A 16,826-nucleotide genomic window follows, 5' to 3' on the forward strand; every position below is an offset into this window, starting at 1 on the left:
CCTTCTCGTAGCTCTGAGGGATGTTAAGGGGGTTTGATGCGGAACACAATGACATGAGGAGAAGAGAAAAATAGGGGAAACACAGAGAGAGTAAAAAAAGGCCTTCTCAAGGCTGTCAGCTGCAAATTGATTGTTTTTTTTTCTCTTAACCAAAATAAAAAAGAAAAGAAAAAAAATGAAGGTAGTAACAACCCTCTTTCCTGCCTTCCTAACGTTCCCCCTCCCATCCAGCTAGGTACCTTTTGTTTAAGAACAACCGAGCTCTGTACAGAGGTCAGACTGTGAGCAATCCGAATTCAGAATCGGCACCCGACAGAGGTGCCAGCCCCCGAAAGGAGTTCTCACTTGTGTAAGTCCACCTGCTCTTTAGAGAAGGGGGAGCGGAACCCGCACCAGGCGCAGGAGACCCGACATAAAGGAGACCCTCGGGCTGGAAATCCGCTCCCCCAGCCCGTGCTCCCACCAGCCCCCACACCCGGCCCTGCTGCACTAACTCCGCAATGGGACTGAATAAGGAAAAAGAAATAATTAGAAGAAGAAAAGAAAAGCAAAACAAAACCAAAACATTTCCTTGCAATGTTAAAACTTACAACTCCTATCCCAGGTGTTCTATAGAGACAAGCATGTTATGGGAGAAACAAGTCAATTGGAAACACAAGAGTGTTCAAGACTCTTTTAAAACAAAAAACGGGAAGAAAAATGTGCATGAACTTTCCCTCCCACCAAAGCAAATCCATTTCAGAAATTTGTTACCTTTCCACGATATTAACACACATGAAACAAGGAATTAAACAGCATGAAAAACACCCAAACCACAGGCCGAGCTTGCTTACACGGTGTTTTCTGCACTCTCTCGGCCGGCTAATGCTGGCTTTGTTTTTCAGGCAGGCCGCAGGTACGCACAGGCTAACTTGGATAGAAAGAGGGCTATCCACCTGGAGCCGACTTGTATCCAGGTGCGGAGACAAGCAACTCCAAGGTTACAACCTTTGTCTCCTGGGTAGTTTCCGAGTGGCCAGAAAGGTAGAGGAAATTTATAAATAAAAGCATAATGAAAAATCCCCACATTTTTTTCCTGTTTCTTTTTTTCTTTAAAAAAAAGAACCCAAAACATTCCAGCTAAGCTGTCTGCGAAGGATTTAGCCCTGAATTGGTATCAGATCCAGATTTACATTCCCAAAAGAAGAATTTCGGGGCCCAGGCAACAGGGCAAATTTCAAACGCAATTTTCCAGCTGGCCACAAAAGGCTATTTAAAATTTAGCTTGGAAACATTAAATTATTAAAAGCCTTCTCTCCATGTGCATGTGATTTAGTGAGCGTGAGACACGAGAGAGAGAGAAAGAGAGAGAGAAAGGAGTGCACACAGGAGCATGGCTCTGCATTTGACTGCAGAGTTAACGTGAGTGTAGGTGGGAGGCGCTTCCTCTGTCGATGGGATGGAAATGGGAACAGTTTGCTGGGATGTAACTTTTCTTTTTTTCCTCCCAATGTGTTGTTTTTGTTTTTTTTTTAAAAAAAAAGCGAGAAGAAGCCCTGCTCTCTCATTACCAAAAGGGTTTTGCTGTGGAAAGATATTAAACCAAAGCTACACACAAAATATTACAGGTCAGAGAGATTAAAATAAGATAACAAAGAAAGCAGAAAGGCTACTGCCCCACTGGGTGTGAGAACATTGAGGGGGCATCAAGCAGAAGCCGATCCCCCTGTCATCTGTTCCCCATGCTACACGGGTAAAGGAATCTGTCTGCGGTGGAGATGTCTGCTGGCCGTCTCCAGCTTTCTGCGAGCCTGTGCCCACGGCCAGCATTCGTGCCCAAGGAACCAGTGACAAATTACTGCTGGCAAAGGGAAAACCAGCTGGGACTCAGGCGAGAAGTGAGAACACACCCTCGTGTTGCAATCTGGTGAGATCCAGGGGTCAGAGAGCTCAGTGGAGTGGGCTGAGAGGGTCCTCCCCTCCTCTCACACCCACACCAGCAGAACTGAAACCTTCCCACTCCCAGAGAGCAGCGATCCTTTGGGAGAAAAGGGGATTATGGCCTCTTTGCAGCCAAAGCTGTCCATTCCCCTCTGGGCTCTGCAGGTTGATGCTGGCAGATTCTCGGGCACACGAGCTTGGGTCACACTTGACTTCACTGTGGGTGACACAGCCGTGCGTTGCTGCTCTGCAGCTCTGGCGCGGTAGCTGGAGCCACCAGCAATGGTGAAGAAGTCAGGGTGCACCAGGATCCCCCTGCAAGCTCAGCACCATAAGGATCCAACTGATTAACACCAGTGCTTCCCCTGCACTCAGCGACAGGATCGAATCAAACAGCTGGGGACAAAGGAAGGCCATGGGGAGGGAGATATTCGCCAGTGTTGTGAGCCGATGCGCTCCCTACCTCTCACGTAAAGGTTAGCAGGTGAGGAGTAGCGCACTCCAGCGCTGTTGCTGGCAACGCATTCGTACTTCCCCTGGTCTGTCTCCTCGCTGCTTTCAATCTGCAGGCCACCTGGGAGGAGAGAAGAAGATCGCAGCAAAGACACGATTGTCACCATTTTATTTTGTTCTGGTTTTTTTAAGAGAGAGCAATAGTGTCAATATTTTGCTTTTTCCTCCCCTTGGGCTAACACACACTGGGACACTCCCTGGGGGTCCTGGGCTACAAGCTCTGGAAGTACTGAGCCCTCTGCCGCTATCAGCTAACGTCTCTGCTCAGCGTCACGGCTGGACACATATGCAACAGGAAGAGAAAATTTAATAGCCCCTCTCCAGACTGTTACTCTCCGTACTGAAATGATCAGCAAAAGTATCAACTTTTGTGGCTTCTGCAATGCAGACGTTCTGCACCAGAACTCATGAAATCAACTTCAGTAATCCACACCACTGTGATCCCCAGGAATCTATCGGAAGGCAGCTGACTTTCCCTTGCTCGATTTGAAGCAGTGACCATAAAAGTGAGAGCCTTTGTCACCCACTGCCTCGGATCCCTGGAGCATTTTTATCACTGCTGCTTTTGTTTCGTGCCCAAATACCTGATTCACAGGAAGCCTGCGGGAGAGAAAAGTCAGTGTGAAAAGCACCTTAACTGACAGTGAATATTGCCAAGGGAAAACCTTGTCAACGCTGCATTGGAACTTCTCAATTGCCGTGTGGTTTACACTGACTGGGCCAAAACGATAAAGGTTTTTCTTAAATCTACACGTTATTGCAGCCTACAAGAATGTACCCAGAAGCCCATACTAAACACCTCTATAAGCAAACGTGCAGAGATATGCAGCATGTAACTACATGGAAGAAAACTGCCTCATTTACCTCGGAAGGCTTCATCCCTGCAAAACTCCAGTTAAAATACGTACTACATAAATAATTCAACAGGCTATCAAATGTTTTATGTATTAGGAGTACATGATTATACTACAGATACGGACAGAGCTCACATGTGGTAAGACTCTTAACTCCCATTCTCTGGAAAAAAAAAGCTAAATATGAAAACCAAACAATTCCAGCTCAGCGTAATATTACTGATAAAATCTTAAGTGAGAACAGTGCAAATGGTATCAGTGTTGGTTGCAGATACAGCCTCTTCAGGAAGGAAAAACCAACATGTTCACATGAGGAGGACATGGAGCTCATGTTCCTCTGTGTGTGCAGGGGTGAAAAAGGATGCTGTGTGGGAGGACATGAGGCTGTGAGAGTATTTATGACAGGGATGGGGTGTGACAGTGCGACTCCTGCTAGCATCCACTGTGTCTGGTAGCTCCCAAAGGCAGAACAGATAGAATTAAGAAACAAAAAACCCCACCCAAGCCACTAAACTAAAGTAAATTAATCTCAAAAGAATTTGTGGGTATTTCAGTATAACAGGAGTTAGAAAGCAAACAGACTGAAGCTTCACATTGAGACGCCAGCCGAGCACATTTCATACTGAATAACAGCTCGAGCACGCTCTGCCATCTGAGAGCTCCACTTTGGCGGAGAGCTGGTCAGTGAGTTTTCCTAGAAACTTCTGTTCTTTTGGTCAAATCTGTGGGTTGCTTCCACTGGTTCCAGACAAAATTTTTGTGCGGCTCACGAGCATTGCTTATCTGAGTGTACACCAGGGGAGACGAAGCTGCACTGCAGAGCAGGAACAGAACCGTGTTTTGCCAGGCAGCTTTGCCAGGGCAATGAGGACTCACCCCTTTCATCTTCACCACTGCAGCTTCGCTGGTGAATGCAATGGTGGAAATTATACCGTAGACAGGTCAATGAGTTTTCAGCACTTGTCAGGAGCCAATCGAGATGATGTGTGAAAAAGTTAAATCTCACCTATAGCACCTCCTGTTGCTTTTACCAGCACAGAATTATGGACTTTTAAATTTGCCAGCGTAGATAAAACCAAGGCAGGGTCTTCCAAGGGGTGCACACCCAATTGCTGCTGCATTTCAATGACAGCTTGAGGTCTAATATCTTTCTTGCTCCATTAAAGAGTGCAGAAGCTACTTACCACAGGTATCTTTCCCTGAAAACCTAAGGGTAAGAGAGTGGGGAGGAAGGGGAAAGAAGTCTTTGCAGCCAAACAAATGAGTATGCTGAGATGGTAAGTGCTGAGAACTGACTGAGCGAAGGATTGGAAAACTTTCACCACCACCAGTGGCTCGAGAGCGCTTTGCACCAATCAAGAGAAGGCCCTAAGTATTTACTGAGCTTTGATAGCATTTAATGCTCAAGATAAACTTCAGTCCTTTACAGTCCTGGAGAGATTAGCTCTTAAAACTCTGCCATAAATCTGAGGCAGCACAGCCTGAGACGTTATTAGAATAACAGTATCAGTATTACCAAGTGCACCCAGCAAACAAAAAAGGACATTATAACCATATATAAAATAAAGACAGGTATAAAAAAAGAAATATCCAGACGTGAAGCAGGACAAGAAAACATAACAACAACAACAAGAAGAATCTGTATTGAGCACAGGTCAATGAAACAGGAACTGAGTGGAGAGAAGTGTTTGGAGAGTGGGTGAGTGAGTGAGTTGGGGGTGTCTTACCTCGGATCGGTGTACCTTCTGCAAAGAAAACAAAGAAAGTAAGTGAAAAGACTGTAAAACCCCAAACACCTGGACTGCCCGTGGGAAAAGGACCTGAGTCAAGGAAGAGAGTTCCCAGTAAGAAACTTCCTGCTCTACCTCATCTTAAATTATAGGGACAGACTGAAGAGGGTTCAGGGTACTTAAGGTGGGGATGCCCTTTTTAAAGCAGTCCAATTCAGTTGGCAGGTGACAGAGCCTCCATAGCACTTGGATTGAAAAGTCTTAAGACTGGCTCCATTTTGTTGCTAAGAATGCAAAGAAAGTCTTCAGGCTCTTCAGCTAACATCACTGTTTGCTACTCGCAGAACTTATGATGAACCTGCATTTATCTTCATCACTCCTGGGGAAAAGGGTCGGCATTATGGCCGTGTTAGCCCAGACAGGGAAAGGGACATCCAGGTACCTTGCATCACATTAAGAGTTGCAGGTTTGATCCCACCTTTGCTAGCACACTTCCAAACTTCAAGTTATTGGTACAGATGTGTGACTAATTCAATGCATGTCCTTATGGGGACCTTCAGTTATTCTCCAGTGGCTCCGCATAAAGTCTGAAGCCAGATGCTCTGCACTAAAGGCGGCCACGCTACTGCACAAGTGAAAGGGCTACCTCCTGCAACTGCTCTGGAAGCCACCCTAATGCCAGCGCAGCAGGGGGGTTGTACGGCAAGAGAAGAGTCCTGCTACACTTGCCTGTCGACTGCATCTCCCTTGGGTTATTTTTATTCAACCTCCCTCCACTTGTCTCTAGTGCCTAACGTTAAGTCTTCTGCCTGGGCAGGTCTCACAGATGAGAGGAAGTGACATTGTGGCTGGTGAACCATGCCAGAGTCAATGGTAAAATCACTGTCCCCCTGTTTGACCTCCTGAGGTTGCAACCATCTTCCTTTGAAAACACGGCAGGTCCTTTTGCTCACTGTGGCATTCAAACTTGTCACACAGCTTATCAAAGAAGGGGTTTTAGTTGGTTGGTTTTTACCCCAATCCTGAGAACAGGGCAGATCCCGCAATTACAAGTATTGCCTCTTACTATGGAGAAACGCAAGAGCTTCTCTGCAACGGTAACAATGCTGTCATTCTGCAGCACCTCCCACCAGGGCTTGTATAGCACATTGCATGATAAATATTGGCCTTACACTCTCCTCTCCCCCAGCGAGGTACAGCAGCGTTACTACCCCACTTTACAGATGGGGAAACTGAGGTAGAGGTGAAGCAACTTGCCCAAGGTCACAGAGGGAAGTCTGTGGCAGAGGCAAGAATGGGAGCAAAGCCTCCTGTGTGCCAATCTTCTGCCTTAACCACCAGGAACCCCCTTCCCTCCTCATCCTTCAGCCCTGCTCATCCTTCTTGTGCTGCGGTTCAATCCTCCATTTTCAGGATAGAAGGTAAAAATATATAGATACTGATTACAGTTCACCTTTATTTTTCAAAGGAGATGAGGGAAGCGAGGTATTATAGTGTTAGGATATTAGATTCTAGTTATACTCAGCTTCTAGTCAAGAGGTTAGGTTACTTGCTAGAGAAAAGTTAGCATCTAGTTAGGGTTAGGAACTAGCTAAGGTTAATAAAGCAGGCTGGTTAGCTATCAGGACAAAGGTTGGACAGACAGCGCTTGAAAGAAAGAGGTGGGGGGAGCGTGTACTTGGGCAGATCTCCACACAGGAGATGGCAGGAAGGTTTTAAAAAGCGAGAGATAGAGAGAGAGAAAGCAGCAAAGGGTTATAGTTCAATTCAGTGGAAATAAAAACAGCGTCTGATACATCCTTCTGTCTCAAAACTGGAGTGAAAATCTGCCATCTGTGGCACAAATCTGGAACAAGGCTAATGGGAAGAGGGTAGAGGAGGGGAAGAGACCCCAACATCACCCACCGCTATAAAGCGTCTTTGGCCTTGGCTAAGCCTGGCAATTTCCTGCAAAGGTTTGCTCTAATTGACAGGAGAAACACGCTGGAAGTTAGAGCTATGTAAGCACAGATACAACAGCAGCCATTACCTTCTTGTGTCATTGTAGGTTAGTTATTCCCTGTTCCCTCGCTTAGAGTCAGTGCTGCCCCTGGAAATAGGATGTCAGCAGCTCTCGGAGACAGTCTGTCTTGGAGACAGTGCTCTTGGAGAGCAAGATAAGCCAAGGAATACCACCTTGGGCTTTGAAATTCTAACTCTGGCACACGGGACATAGAGGTGAGGAACAAAACATGTTTTGCAAGATGCCCCACACCAGGGATGGAGGGGACAGGATTTGAATCAAAACGAGATCACGTCACTTGCAAGGAAAGAACAGTAGTTTGAATGGTGGCAGGGACACAGATGGTAGATTTTCACTATTGGAGTTTCACATCTAACCAGCTTCATAACCAACATGAGGGCAGCAGGATGGGGCTAGAAGAGGATCAGAAATAAATTCATTATTCTGAAGAACTCTGACAGGTCCTGTAACATTTGATACAAGGTAATGGTGGCGGAGGGGAAGCACGTGTGTTGTATAGCTGGCTTGCCTGGTGTCCTAACCCTGCGCGAGCACATGCACGAGGCTAACCACTGTCCAGGGCAGAATAAGGGCACCAGCTTTGCAGGAAAACTAAAGGAAGAACTCCTCACTCTGGATGCTGACTTCCTGAGTGAAAAGCTGGTTTTGAGATGCCACGTGCAAACTATTCATATTGCCTTCTACGGCCTCCTAGGATCTGGCACATTTTGAGGCTGCATGAGCCCAGATGGCCAGCCTAGTGTTTAGCAGCAGAGGCAAAAGACAGCTTAAAGGACTTGCCTCTGGATTATAAAGGGCCAAGATGGTGCCAGGCAGAATACCACATGCAGGTGTCCCCCTCTGTCACAGAGGATGGGATCTGCTCTTCCACCATCCCTGCCTCTGACTTCCTACACAGCAAGCTGCCTACGGATTCTCCAAGCCTTGAAAAACAGGGAGAGGAGGAAAGTCACCATTGCCATGGTAATGACAGAAAACACATCCCCACCTTCTGTCAGGCCACGTGTGAGAACATGCGTGTGCTCTGCTCCTCTCCCGAGGGCTGGAGAGAGCTTTCTATTCTAAACAAGCAAGCAATCATCAAGGGTCTTCTGCAATTTTAAAATGCTGGATCCTGGCTGACAGCTGCAATTGCTACATCTCTAATAACAAAAGGGGACTTGGCACACGGAGAGAATGTGACGTGAGTTCTGCGGACAGGCTCCCGGCTTCTCAAGGGAGAGGGGTGATCTGGAAGGGGGGTAGCTTTTCCTCTGCTCTTTCCCTTAGCCGATGACCTGTGATTTACAGTTTCAATTTGAAAATGCTGCACCCCCACCTCTCCCTTCTGAAAATGCCAATAACCCTGTTAGATGTGAAACTCCAAGACCTCCTGCAGGTGTGAACACAATTATCACAGTTCCAGGGTACAAGCTATTGTGTAACTGGGGAATTCCAGGACAACTGTTGCTAAGTTACAAAAAAAAATATCTATCCAATATTAGGAAGTTCATATTTAGCTGTTATCTCTTTATACAGATATATTAATTAGGATGATTATTATTTTTTGTAGCCTGCAATACCCCTGCAGAAATTCATTAAAAGGGCAGAATATCCCTACTGAAAGAGTTAGTAGAAGAAATGCAGAGCATGCCTCTCAAGAAGCTGTTACAAAGGAATTAGTTTAAAGGGCAAGGGTTACAAATCTGGACATTAGCAGGTTTGGGGTTTTTTGGTTTGATTTTTTTTGTTTTTAAATTGAATAAACTTACCAAAGGTCTCTGAATGTTAAAAAAAGGTGAAAAAGAAAAAAAAAGAAAAAATTAAGTTTGTTATAGCTGGTTATTTAGAAAACAGAAGACAATACACAAGACACAAAAGGTTTTAGTGTTTCTATGATGTAGAAGGTGGTTGCAGGCTGCCTCCCATTATCCCCCCTAGGTGGCACGGCTGAGCAAAGGACATTGCCTTCTCCTTTAAACGTCCTGAGGTTAAACAGAAATATCCATTTCTCTTCCACCACCAAACCCACTTAAACCCTCAGACGACACGGGTCTCTAAGGCTGAGATGTTCATGTATGTCGATGGGAAGCTGGAGCCTAGACAGAGGTTCTTCCCGTTCTCCTTTGATTGACAATTCAGCTTTTCATTCAGTCAAAACCCCCAAGCATTAAAAGATTTCCAATTGCTTGGAAAGTTTATCTGGAGATGGAAAGGAGAAGAAGAAATACGGGATACAGAAAACCCTCTATGGTTAATGACGTTATCACCTGTTTCTCGATTATACTGAAGACCCATAAAATAATGGGTCCACAGGATGATGTGAATATAATGACCGTGGTCTCAGAGGTCCATTTATATTGCCAGTGAAACATTCAGGTTTTTTAATATAAATGAGAACCAAATCTGGACACGGCTACCCAATTTTGCAGAGCTCTGTGCATGACATTTCACTTGTATCTTTTAATGAGCTAATTTGCATGTTTGCCACTAACTCATACATCGATACAAATTCAGTTCTTAACACTCTCCGTAATAAAGCCGCATGGCTGCTATCCTCAGGACTTTTATCTCCAAGGCAGAATCTGGGTGACTGTCCTGTCCCCCAGTCTCCATCGGGAGCAATGCACAGCCAAGTCTTCAGAGACAACACAGTCACTGTCTTCTATTCTAAGTCTGTTAGCACAAAGTGCGGCGATGAAGTTGTGATTTAGGACCGGGGTCACTCCTCCTCCCTGCGCTCCTATTCACAGAGGGCTTGTCAAACACCCGTTAGTTGGGTGGAACTGTTAATCCCCAAGAAGTTGGGCTGGAGTCATACTGATGACCGGTGCGTGAAAGACACTGAAGCTCATTAGCAGTGTCCGGAAGCATCCAATGCCCTAACGTGTGCTAGTGCCACGCTTCTGGCAGCAAAGTTTGTTTTTCGGAGAGACAAATGTATTAAATTAAGTTCTGACTTTAGTAGTGGCGTGCACAGCAGCAGTGCTCTAACAGACATCACCTTGCACGTCACACTCAGGTTACAAATACACACTCGAATCTGCTCTGCTTTGGTCTTCAGACAACTCCTTTCCACTGACCAACATACTGACACACTACAGAGGACTCTAATGTTAATATGGTTTGTACTTTCAGAGGAACTTTGCATCACAGAACATGCAAATTTTGAAAGGCCATAAAAGTAGATTGAATAGGGGAACGCAGAAGTCCTGACTGTCCAGGAATCTGCACTCCCTTTCACATAAGCAACAGGTTTCCGTCCCTAATGACAACAGGGATGCTTCAGGGTTTTGCCAGTTTACTAATTCAAAGCAGCTGTAAATGAGATTAATTTTTAGCAGGTATCTTCTGATTCATCAGAAAGGCCAAGGGTTCACTCTGAGGCTAACCAATTCACTGGAATAAAAATGCAGCACTCAGGTGGCTTTAAGGAAAACACCAGATCAAACCCAGTTAAGGAGTATAAAGGCATTCTAGCAAGATGATAAATGTATTAAAAATAATCTGCCTGTGCATTACTCACACTTCAGATCACGGTCACAGAGCATGATATAATTCTAGTTTACCTCTCATTATTTATGCTGAGTGATTTTTTTTTATTTGCATTTGCCTCAGCTGTTACAATAAAACAGGGAGGTCAATCTCATCTGCACTTGTGGGATTCAACAATCCATTCTAATTCAACAAAGCAGTTTAAGTATCTGCTTGTAAGTTTGCTTCACTGAATAAGGATGCATTTATGCAGGTGTATAAAAGCTACGCTCAACTGGAACGATACTGAATCTTTTCCACTGGTGGTCCACAGAACTAAAAATCTTTAGATAGAACCTTTGCCAAACAAGGCAAGAGAAAAACCAGGCGATCACACTCTCTGATGTTCAGGTCCAGCATTACAGGCTGATTTCTTCAGAGCCAGCAGAGGTCTGGGCAGAAATGGTCGGCTATCATTTGCCTGGCTGGCTTGTAAAATGTCTAGCATGAACGGAGCAACCCCAGTTGCTTCACCAAAGCCTCTGCTTTACCTTTGCCTACAACAATGCCATTCTTTTCCCAAAAAAAGACTCTTGAAAATGCTCCATCTCTCTCGGACAAAGGAACGTTCTGAGTAACTTGAAGTGATGCTCGTGCTTGCTACATCCAACCACACTGACACGTTTTCTCTGGGTTGGGTCAAAGCAGTCAGTCCAAGCAGTATTTGAAAGGGATTATTTCTCAGGTTAGTTTTTGCCAAAAGGTAAAACTTCCAAAGTTTGTTTCAGATTTGCAGCTATCAGAGAAAAAATTAGTTGGTTTTTTTTAAGCTGAGAAATGGAAGTGCTTTATAAGTAGTATTCAAAAATAAATATACCTGTGCCCTCCTTGCATGCACAGGCACACACTCACACAGTGAACTGGCATATTTAACAAGGATAAAAACAGCTCCTGAAACATGAAGATTAAGAGATGTCACGTTGACACACACACAAAACCACAACCACAAAACAAACAAAAGAGACAGATGGACAAGCAGATGGGGAAAGACGGAAAACTGACAAGAGCCATGGAGCTGGGGTACATCTGTTCATGGAGGCCCACTCCGTGGGCACTGCCATGGAGCACCAAGGGGTCACTCCAGAACGCTCACAACTGCTCTCCAGCGATGACTGCAGGGACTTCATGCCGGAGAGATCCTGCAAGAGCTGTTCTTCAGCGCCGGCTTTGAGGGCCTCAGTTTACACCAACAAGGCCACGTTTCGACAGTAAGAGGCTGCCTGAGCTGTGGTTGTGTGTGGTCTAAAAAGCCGTGTCTGCTGTAGCGGTTCTCTTTCTTTCTCACCCAGTTCTTGGTCTGAGGAGGAAACCCTCAGCCCCCGGTTTCCCCTGAGCCGCAAGAGCACTGTTATCCAGTCAACTAGTTGCAGTGTCTCCAGGATGGGAACCAGCTTCCCTGCTGTGATTCCTCTGATGTCAGCTAGGCAGCAGGGAAGGCCAGGAGGATGGGCTGGAGGGGAAAATACTCCAACCACTCCCTGGGTAAGAACGTGAGTCCCAAACCCAAAGAAAAGCTAATGCCCCAATCCACACCAGGGGGGCCCATTTCTATCAGTCCTCTCTTCTGCTTCAGAAACCTCTGAGCAGTCTCTTCACAGCTCTGAGTCTCAATTCCTCCAGTCTCCCACAGAGACCTTACCTGATCTCAGTTGTTTTATTCTCCCGTTGCTCGCGCTGGGGTCGACAGGCAGGAAGTCCTTAAACCAAGTGATCTCTGGGTCTGGGTTCCCACTGGCCGCACAGAGCATTGTGGCTGTTCGTGTCCGTTCCACCACTTTCAGCTGGGGCCCCATATCAATGTTTGGGAAGCCGGGAGGCAACTGGTCCTCTGGTGGCAGGGAACAAAGGAAGAGTGGTTAAACACGTACTAGGGACCAGGGCAGCTGAAGGAGCTGTTCGCTGAAGAAAGCATCAAGCAGACTTGCTGCCCAGTACTCTGTGCAATGCAATTTAAAACAAGGCTACAGTGAATGGTCCATAGGTGGTTTGTGAAAACACATTATGCAGTAAAATTTACCGGCTTGTCCATTTCGTCTGACTATTCTAAGGTCCCACAAGAAGATTATACATTTAAATGCAATCTATTAAAACCCTTTGGGGCATGGGAATAGTAATTTCCAAGTTTGTCCCGGTCTTGTGCTGAATCCCTCTGTCAGGTAGGTGGTTTGCACTTATTTGTTTTTACAGCAGAAGCTGTGCACACATACGGCAAAGATCCCTGCACTGCACCGTACAGTCTATACAGTCACAATTTAAAGCAGTGATTCGTCTTCCCCCTTCAGACCCCACAGTACGAAACAAACTGCACAAGAGAAATAATGAAAGTGACTACGTGAAAAAGCCCGTCAAAGACACAGTGGAAACTAAGAGAGAAAGGAGAGGAAAATATCATCCAGCTGTAGTTACCAGAGGGGACACACATAACAACAATAAGCCAAGTGCTGTCAGACAGGGTGTGATTTTTAGACTTATTAATTCAGAGTGCTGCTGCCCTAGAAGAAGAGGGACGTGGCACCAGCACCTAGAAGACAGTCTCACCCGAGCTTCCTGCTTCCTCTCATTCTTGCCTTTGCCTTCGCTAATGAGGGTGAGGAGGGCAATCCTAACCGATGCTGACTAATTTGTGATAACTAATACAAAACCCCAGTGCTTCCCCCATAATCTTTGTCACGACCTCCTAACTCATGTGTAAGAGAGCTCTTATGCTGGCTGACAGAGATCAGGAACATGCCTTTTTTTTTTCTTTCCCCCCAGAAAATCAGTCTTTGGGGGAAGGTACCTTGGAAGGAGGATGCGGGCATCAGGGTGAGACTTTATAGGGATTCTTTGTTGTTTCAAACGAGGGATGTTGAGGAATCACAGCCTCGGTAAATAGATGGATTTAAAAAAAAAAAAAAAAAGGATTTTAAAAAGGTAGGCTTTCTAAAAAATAAAATCACACACCCCCCCCCCCGAAAGCAATGGGAGCTCTCACAACGGCAGCAGAGATGGACTGGAAACCCTTGCCTTGGTTGGGAAACATCGCTGCCAACTGCAAACACAACAAGAGCTCATTTCCTACCGTTGGCACGTTACGTACCAGAAGTGATGGAGCCAAACTACGTATGGCTGAACCCAGAGGTGGTAGAACAAGAGAGAAACCCAGTGGCCTTGCTATGGTGGGTGTCTTCTCCTCTAGGAGCAAAGCAGAATCGCCAGATTCTAGTACTGCTCCACGCAGGCTCCAAATACACATGATCTGGGTAAGAGCTGTTCCACACTGCTATGCATCATGCTCAACTTCTATAAATCTATGAAATCATAAAGGCAGAGCTAAAGGTTTGTGCGGTGGTCCGATACCCGAGGCCAAGAAACTCTCGTCTAATACCATTATTAGCAGCGCACAGCTACTGCAGAGAAGAAAAGGGTTTAAATGCTTCGATTGTGTGTTTAAAAATGTGCATTGTTTCCTTCCTCTGACCATTGTTGGAGAGTTATAAAGGATCTATTGTGACTCACTGGAGAGTGAAATGTATTAACCCCACCTCTCCTCATATATCAAAGGAATCTGACCACAAACAAAAACACGCACCATTTTATAACTGCTAAAGCAATACAGATCTCCTAGTACGGACAAACTTACAGTTGTACAAAGGCGTAGTCATTTCGGTGCATCTGAAGCACCTCTAAACCAGGATACTGCATTCTAAATAGAAATGTAAACATCTTTAACTAGGGACTGAACCAAACCTTGGAGTTCTCAGCTCACCAGGCTGTGCTTGGGCATTGCAGGAGTCTCCGAAGAGCCTGTGCTCTTGCAGATCATGTGTGCTGCAAAACCCCAGCCCCCCAAGAGTGAGCTCAGGACAGAGGGGCCCTGGGAATTGCTTTGCCTTTGCACAGCTTTCAGCCAGGCTTTTAACGTCTTCTCTTCCCTTCTCCTATTTAACCAGGCGGTGGTGTGTTGTTAAGGAGTCGTGGAGCTGCTGCCGCATTGGCTGCAGATGACATCATTATTGATTACTGCTTTTATCCTGCTCCCTGGTGATGCTACTCCACCTGGCTCAAACCCACGTCCGTTAATTTCACGAACCAATTAATCCACAGAGAGAGTAGTCCTCTTGCTGGCAAGGGGAGTGTGTATGTGTGTGTCTGTATGCACGTGTGTGTGTTGGGGGAGGCCTGGTACAACTATTATTACTGAGTGTTTCTAATTAAACAAAAATGTTAATCTTGCAGCACAATGTGCAGAATTCCTCTGAGTTTAATTAAAACAACTGCGACTAGAGGCGTGATCAGATTTGAGGATCAGATCAGCGGAGGAAGCATCTCTGAACATCACATATTGCACTGATTCAAGTGCTCAGATTTCCTTCCTGCCAGGGAAGTGAAACTGCCTTCATCCCCTAACAATTGGATTCCCTGTAATAATGCAATTACAACCTCAACTCAATCCCCAGAAGACATGCACACACATGCCCTGCCACCCTCCCCATCAATCCCCAAACACCAGCCCAAAACCTGTATCAAATAAAAAAATAAGGAATGTTTTGGATTGTGAATTCTCTTTCTGAAAGCAGCCCAGGCAACTGCAAGAACAAAAGAACCAAGATGCAAGCTGAAGATGCTTCAAGGGCACATCTGGGCAGCTGCCTGCTGTTGAAAATCATGCTAGCTTACACAGGCAAATGTTTTCACGTGTTGCACTTGCCATATTAACAGAGCATCCCAAACACCTTGTTCATACCTGCTCTTAAACTCAGCTGTTTAAAGGCCCCCTCGATGAATTACCTCAAGGCCACTGAACAAAGTAGGGTGAGAAGGACTAGGGGAGGAGGGATGGAGGGAGGCAGGGAGAGAAAAGAAGAGAAGAGCACTTCAGCATTCATTTATAATAAATCCTACCAGAGGACATGCTCTGTGCTGGGAGACACGCCTCGGACCGACCTGGGCGCATGCGCTCACACACACACGGTCATACAGAAAAAGCAAGGGTCACCAGCTACAGCCGAAGGGAGACACCGGTGCTCATTGTCTCCCTGTCACTCTAGAAGGTGGCAGCTCTGCGTTTAGATAATTAGCTGTGCTGGAAATGAGGATGATAAAGAAAGATAAAGCGGGTGTTGCTGCTGCTCTTTTTCCTGCAGGGTATGCACAGTTGTTTAATAATTTAGAGGAGAAGGAGGGTGTGAGATTGTACACACGCACTACGTATTGAATGCAGAGAGCCACTCTCTATGAGGATGCTGCTGAAGCGAAGAAGAGAATTTTTTTGCTCTTCTCTGGAGATATGCGACCCAGGTCATGGATGCTGACTGGACTCTAAGCAGTCAACTATCCACACCTCGAGGTGGAAGAACCGAGAACACAGAGATGAAGCAGCTTGAGTGGCACCAGTTTTAAGCAGAATCATGATAAAAATACAGCACTCCTTAAACTTAGTCCTGTTCTTTGCATTAAGTGTATGAACGCTTACAGCTGCCTCCTCCTCAACAGGTATCCCAGCCTTATGCACTATGTATGTACTTGTGTCTTAGTTAATTGTTATTTCACAGCCAAAGACAATTTTAATACATGCCAGGAGTCTCAGCAACACGCTCCGTCTGTTGATCCCATTTATTTTGATCTGGAAGTTTTACTATGAAAATAGTAACAGCTAACAATGTTATTAAAAATTTGCAGGCCCACAGACAATAAATACACACTTAGATACGTGTGTTGGACCCCGAGCAGAGCAGGTAATACACTGCCTTCCCTACACTAATATATCCCGGTGTACCCTCCTTATAGAGGCATCTGACACTGACATTATTCATAAGATACAGAACTAATCTGCTTTCAACATGGCCTGATTTTCAGGTCACTAAAAGAAAAGCAAAACAAGTCCAGAAAGTCTGCCAAGAATTTTTCAAGTGGCAAGGTAACATTTCAGAGGGGCCAGTTTCTCTTTAAGATGCATTCCTGTGGGATTTGGCGCTTTCTGCTGAGCATCTAGAACCAATTTTTGTTTACCTTTTGCTGATTTGAAGCCAACAATTACAAAAAACAACAAAACAGCAGGGATCTTGCTAGAACTTCATACGTGCCCACACCAGATGTCCTCTTGGAGTAGGAAATGTGTGAGGAAAATGTCAGGCCAGAATCGTTAGAGAAATGTAGGAACACTTCATAAAAAAAGAATCAACAGGGAATCACTAGAAAAAGAAGTTCTGTAAGCAGCCTGAATCACACTTCAGTAGTAAGTACTGCAGACCTTACATGTCTAATAGCCAGTTTCCCTCAATTTTCCAGAGT

The 16,826-nt window shown here is 45.5% G+C and overlaps 1 protein-coding gene across 10 annotated transcripts in view; it reads right to left on the bottom strand.

Moving 5' to 3' along the window:
- PTPRS (protein tyrosine phosphatase receptor type S) overlaps nt 1–16,826 on the bottom strand; it is a 162,778-nt gene that overhangs the window by 59,005 nt on the left and 86,947 nt on the right. For all 10 annotated transcript variants that reach the window (XM_075776772.1, XM_075776768.1, XM_075776765.1 and 7 more), the window contains exons 5-6: nt 12,193–12,381; nt 2,384–2,494 (exon numbers count right to left, since the gene is read on the bottom strand). In XM_075776772.1, coding sequence (XP_075632887.1) covers nt 2,384–2,494; nt 12,193–12,381 — 300 coding nt within the window. The remainder of the gene's footprint in view (nt 1–2,383; nt 2,495–12,192; nt 12,382–16,826) is intronic.

The sequence above is a fragment of the Balearica regulorum genome, chromosome 26 (genome assembly GCF_011004875.1).
Source record: "Balearica regulorum gibbericeps isolate bBalReg1 chromosome 26, bBalReg1.pri, whole genome shotgun sequence".
NCBI classification, from domain to species: Eukaryota; Metazoa; Chordata; class Aves; order Gruiformes; family Gruidae; genus Balearica; species Balearica regulorum.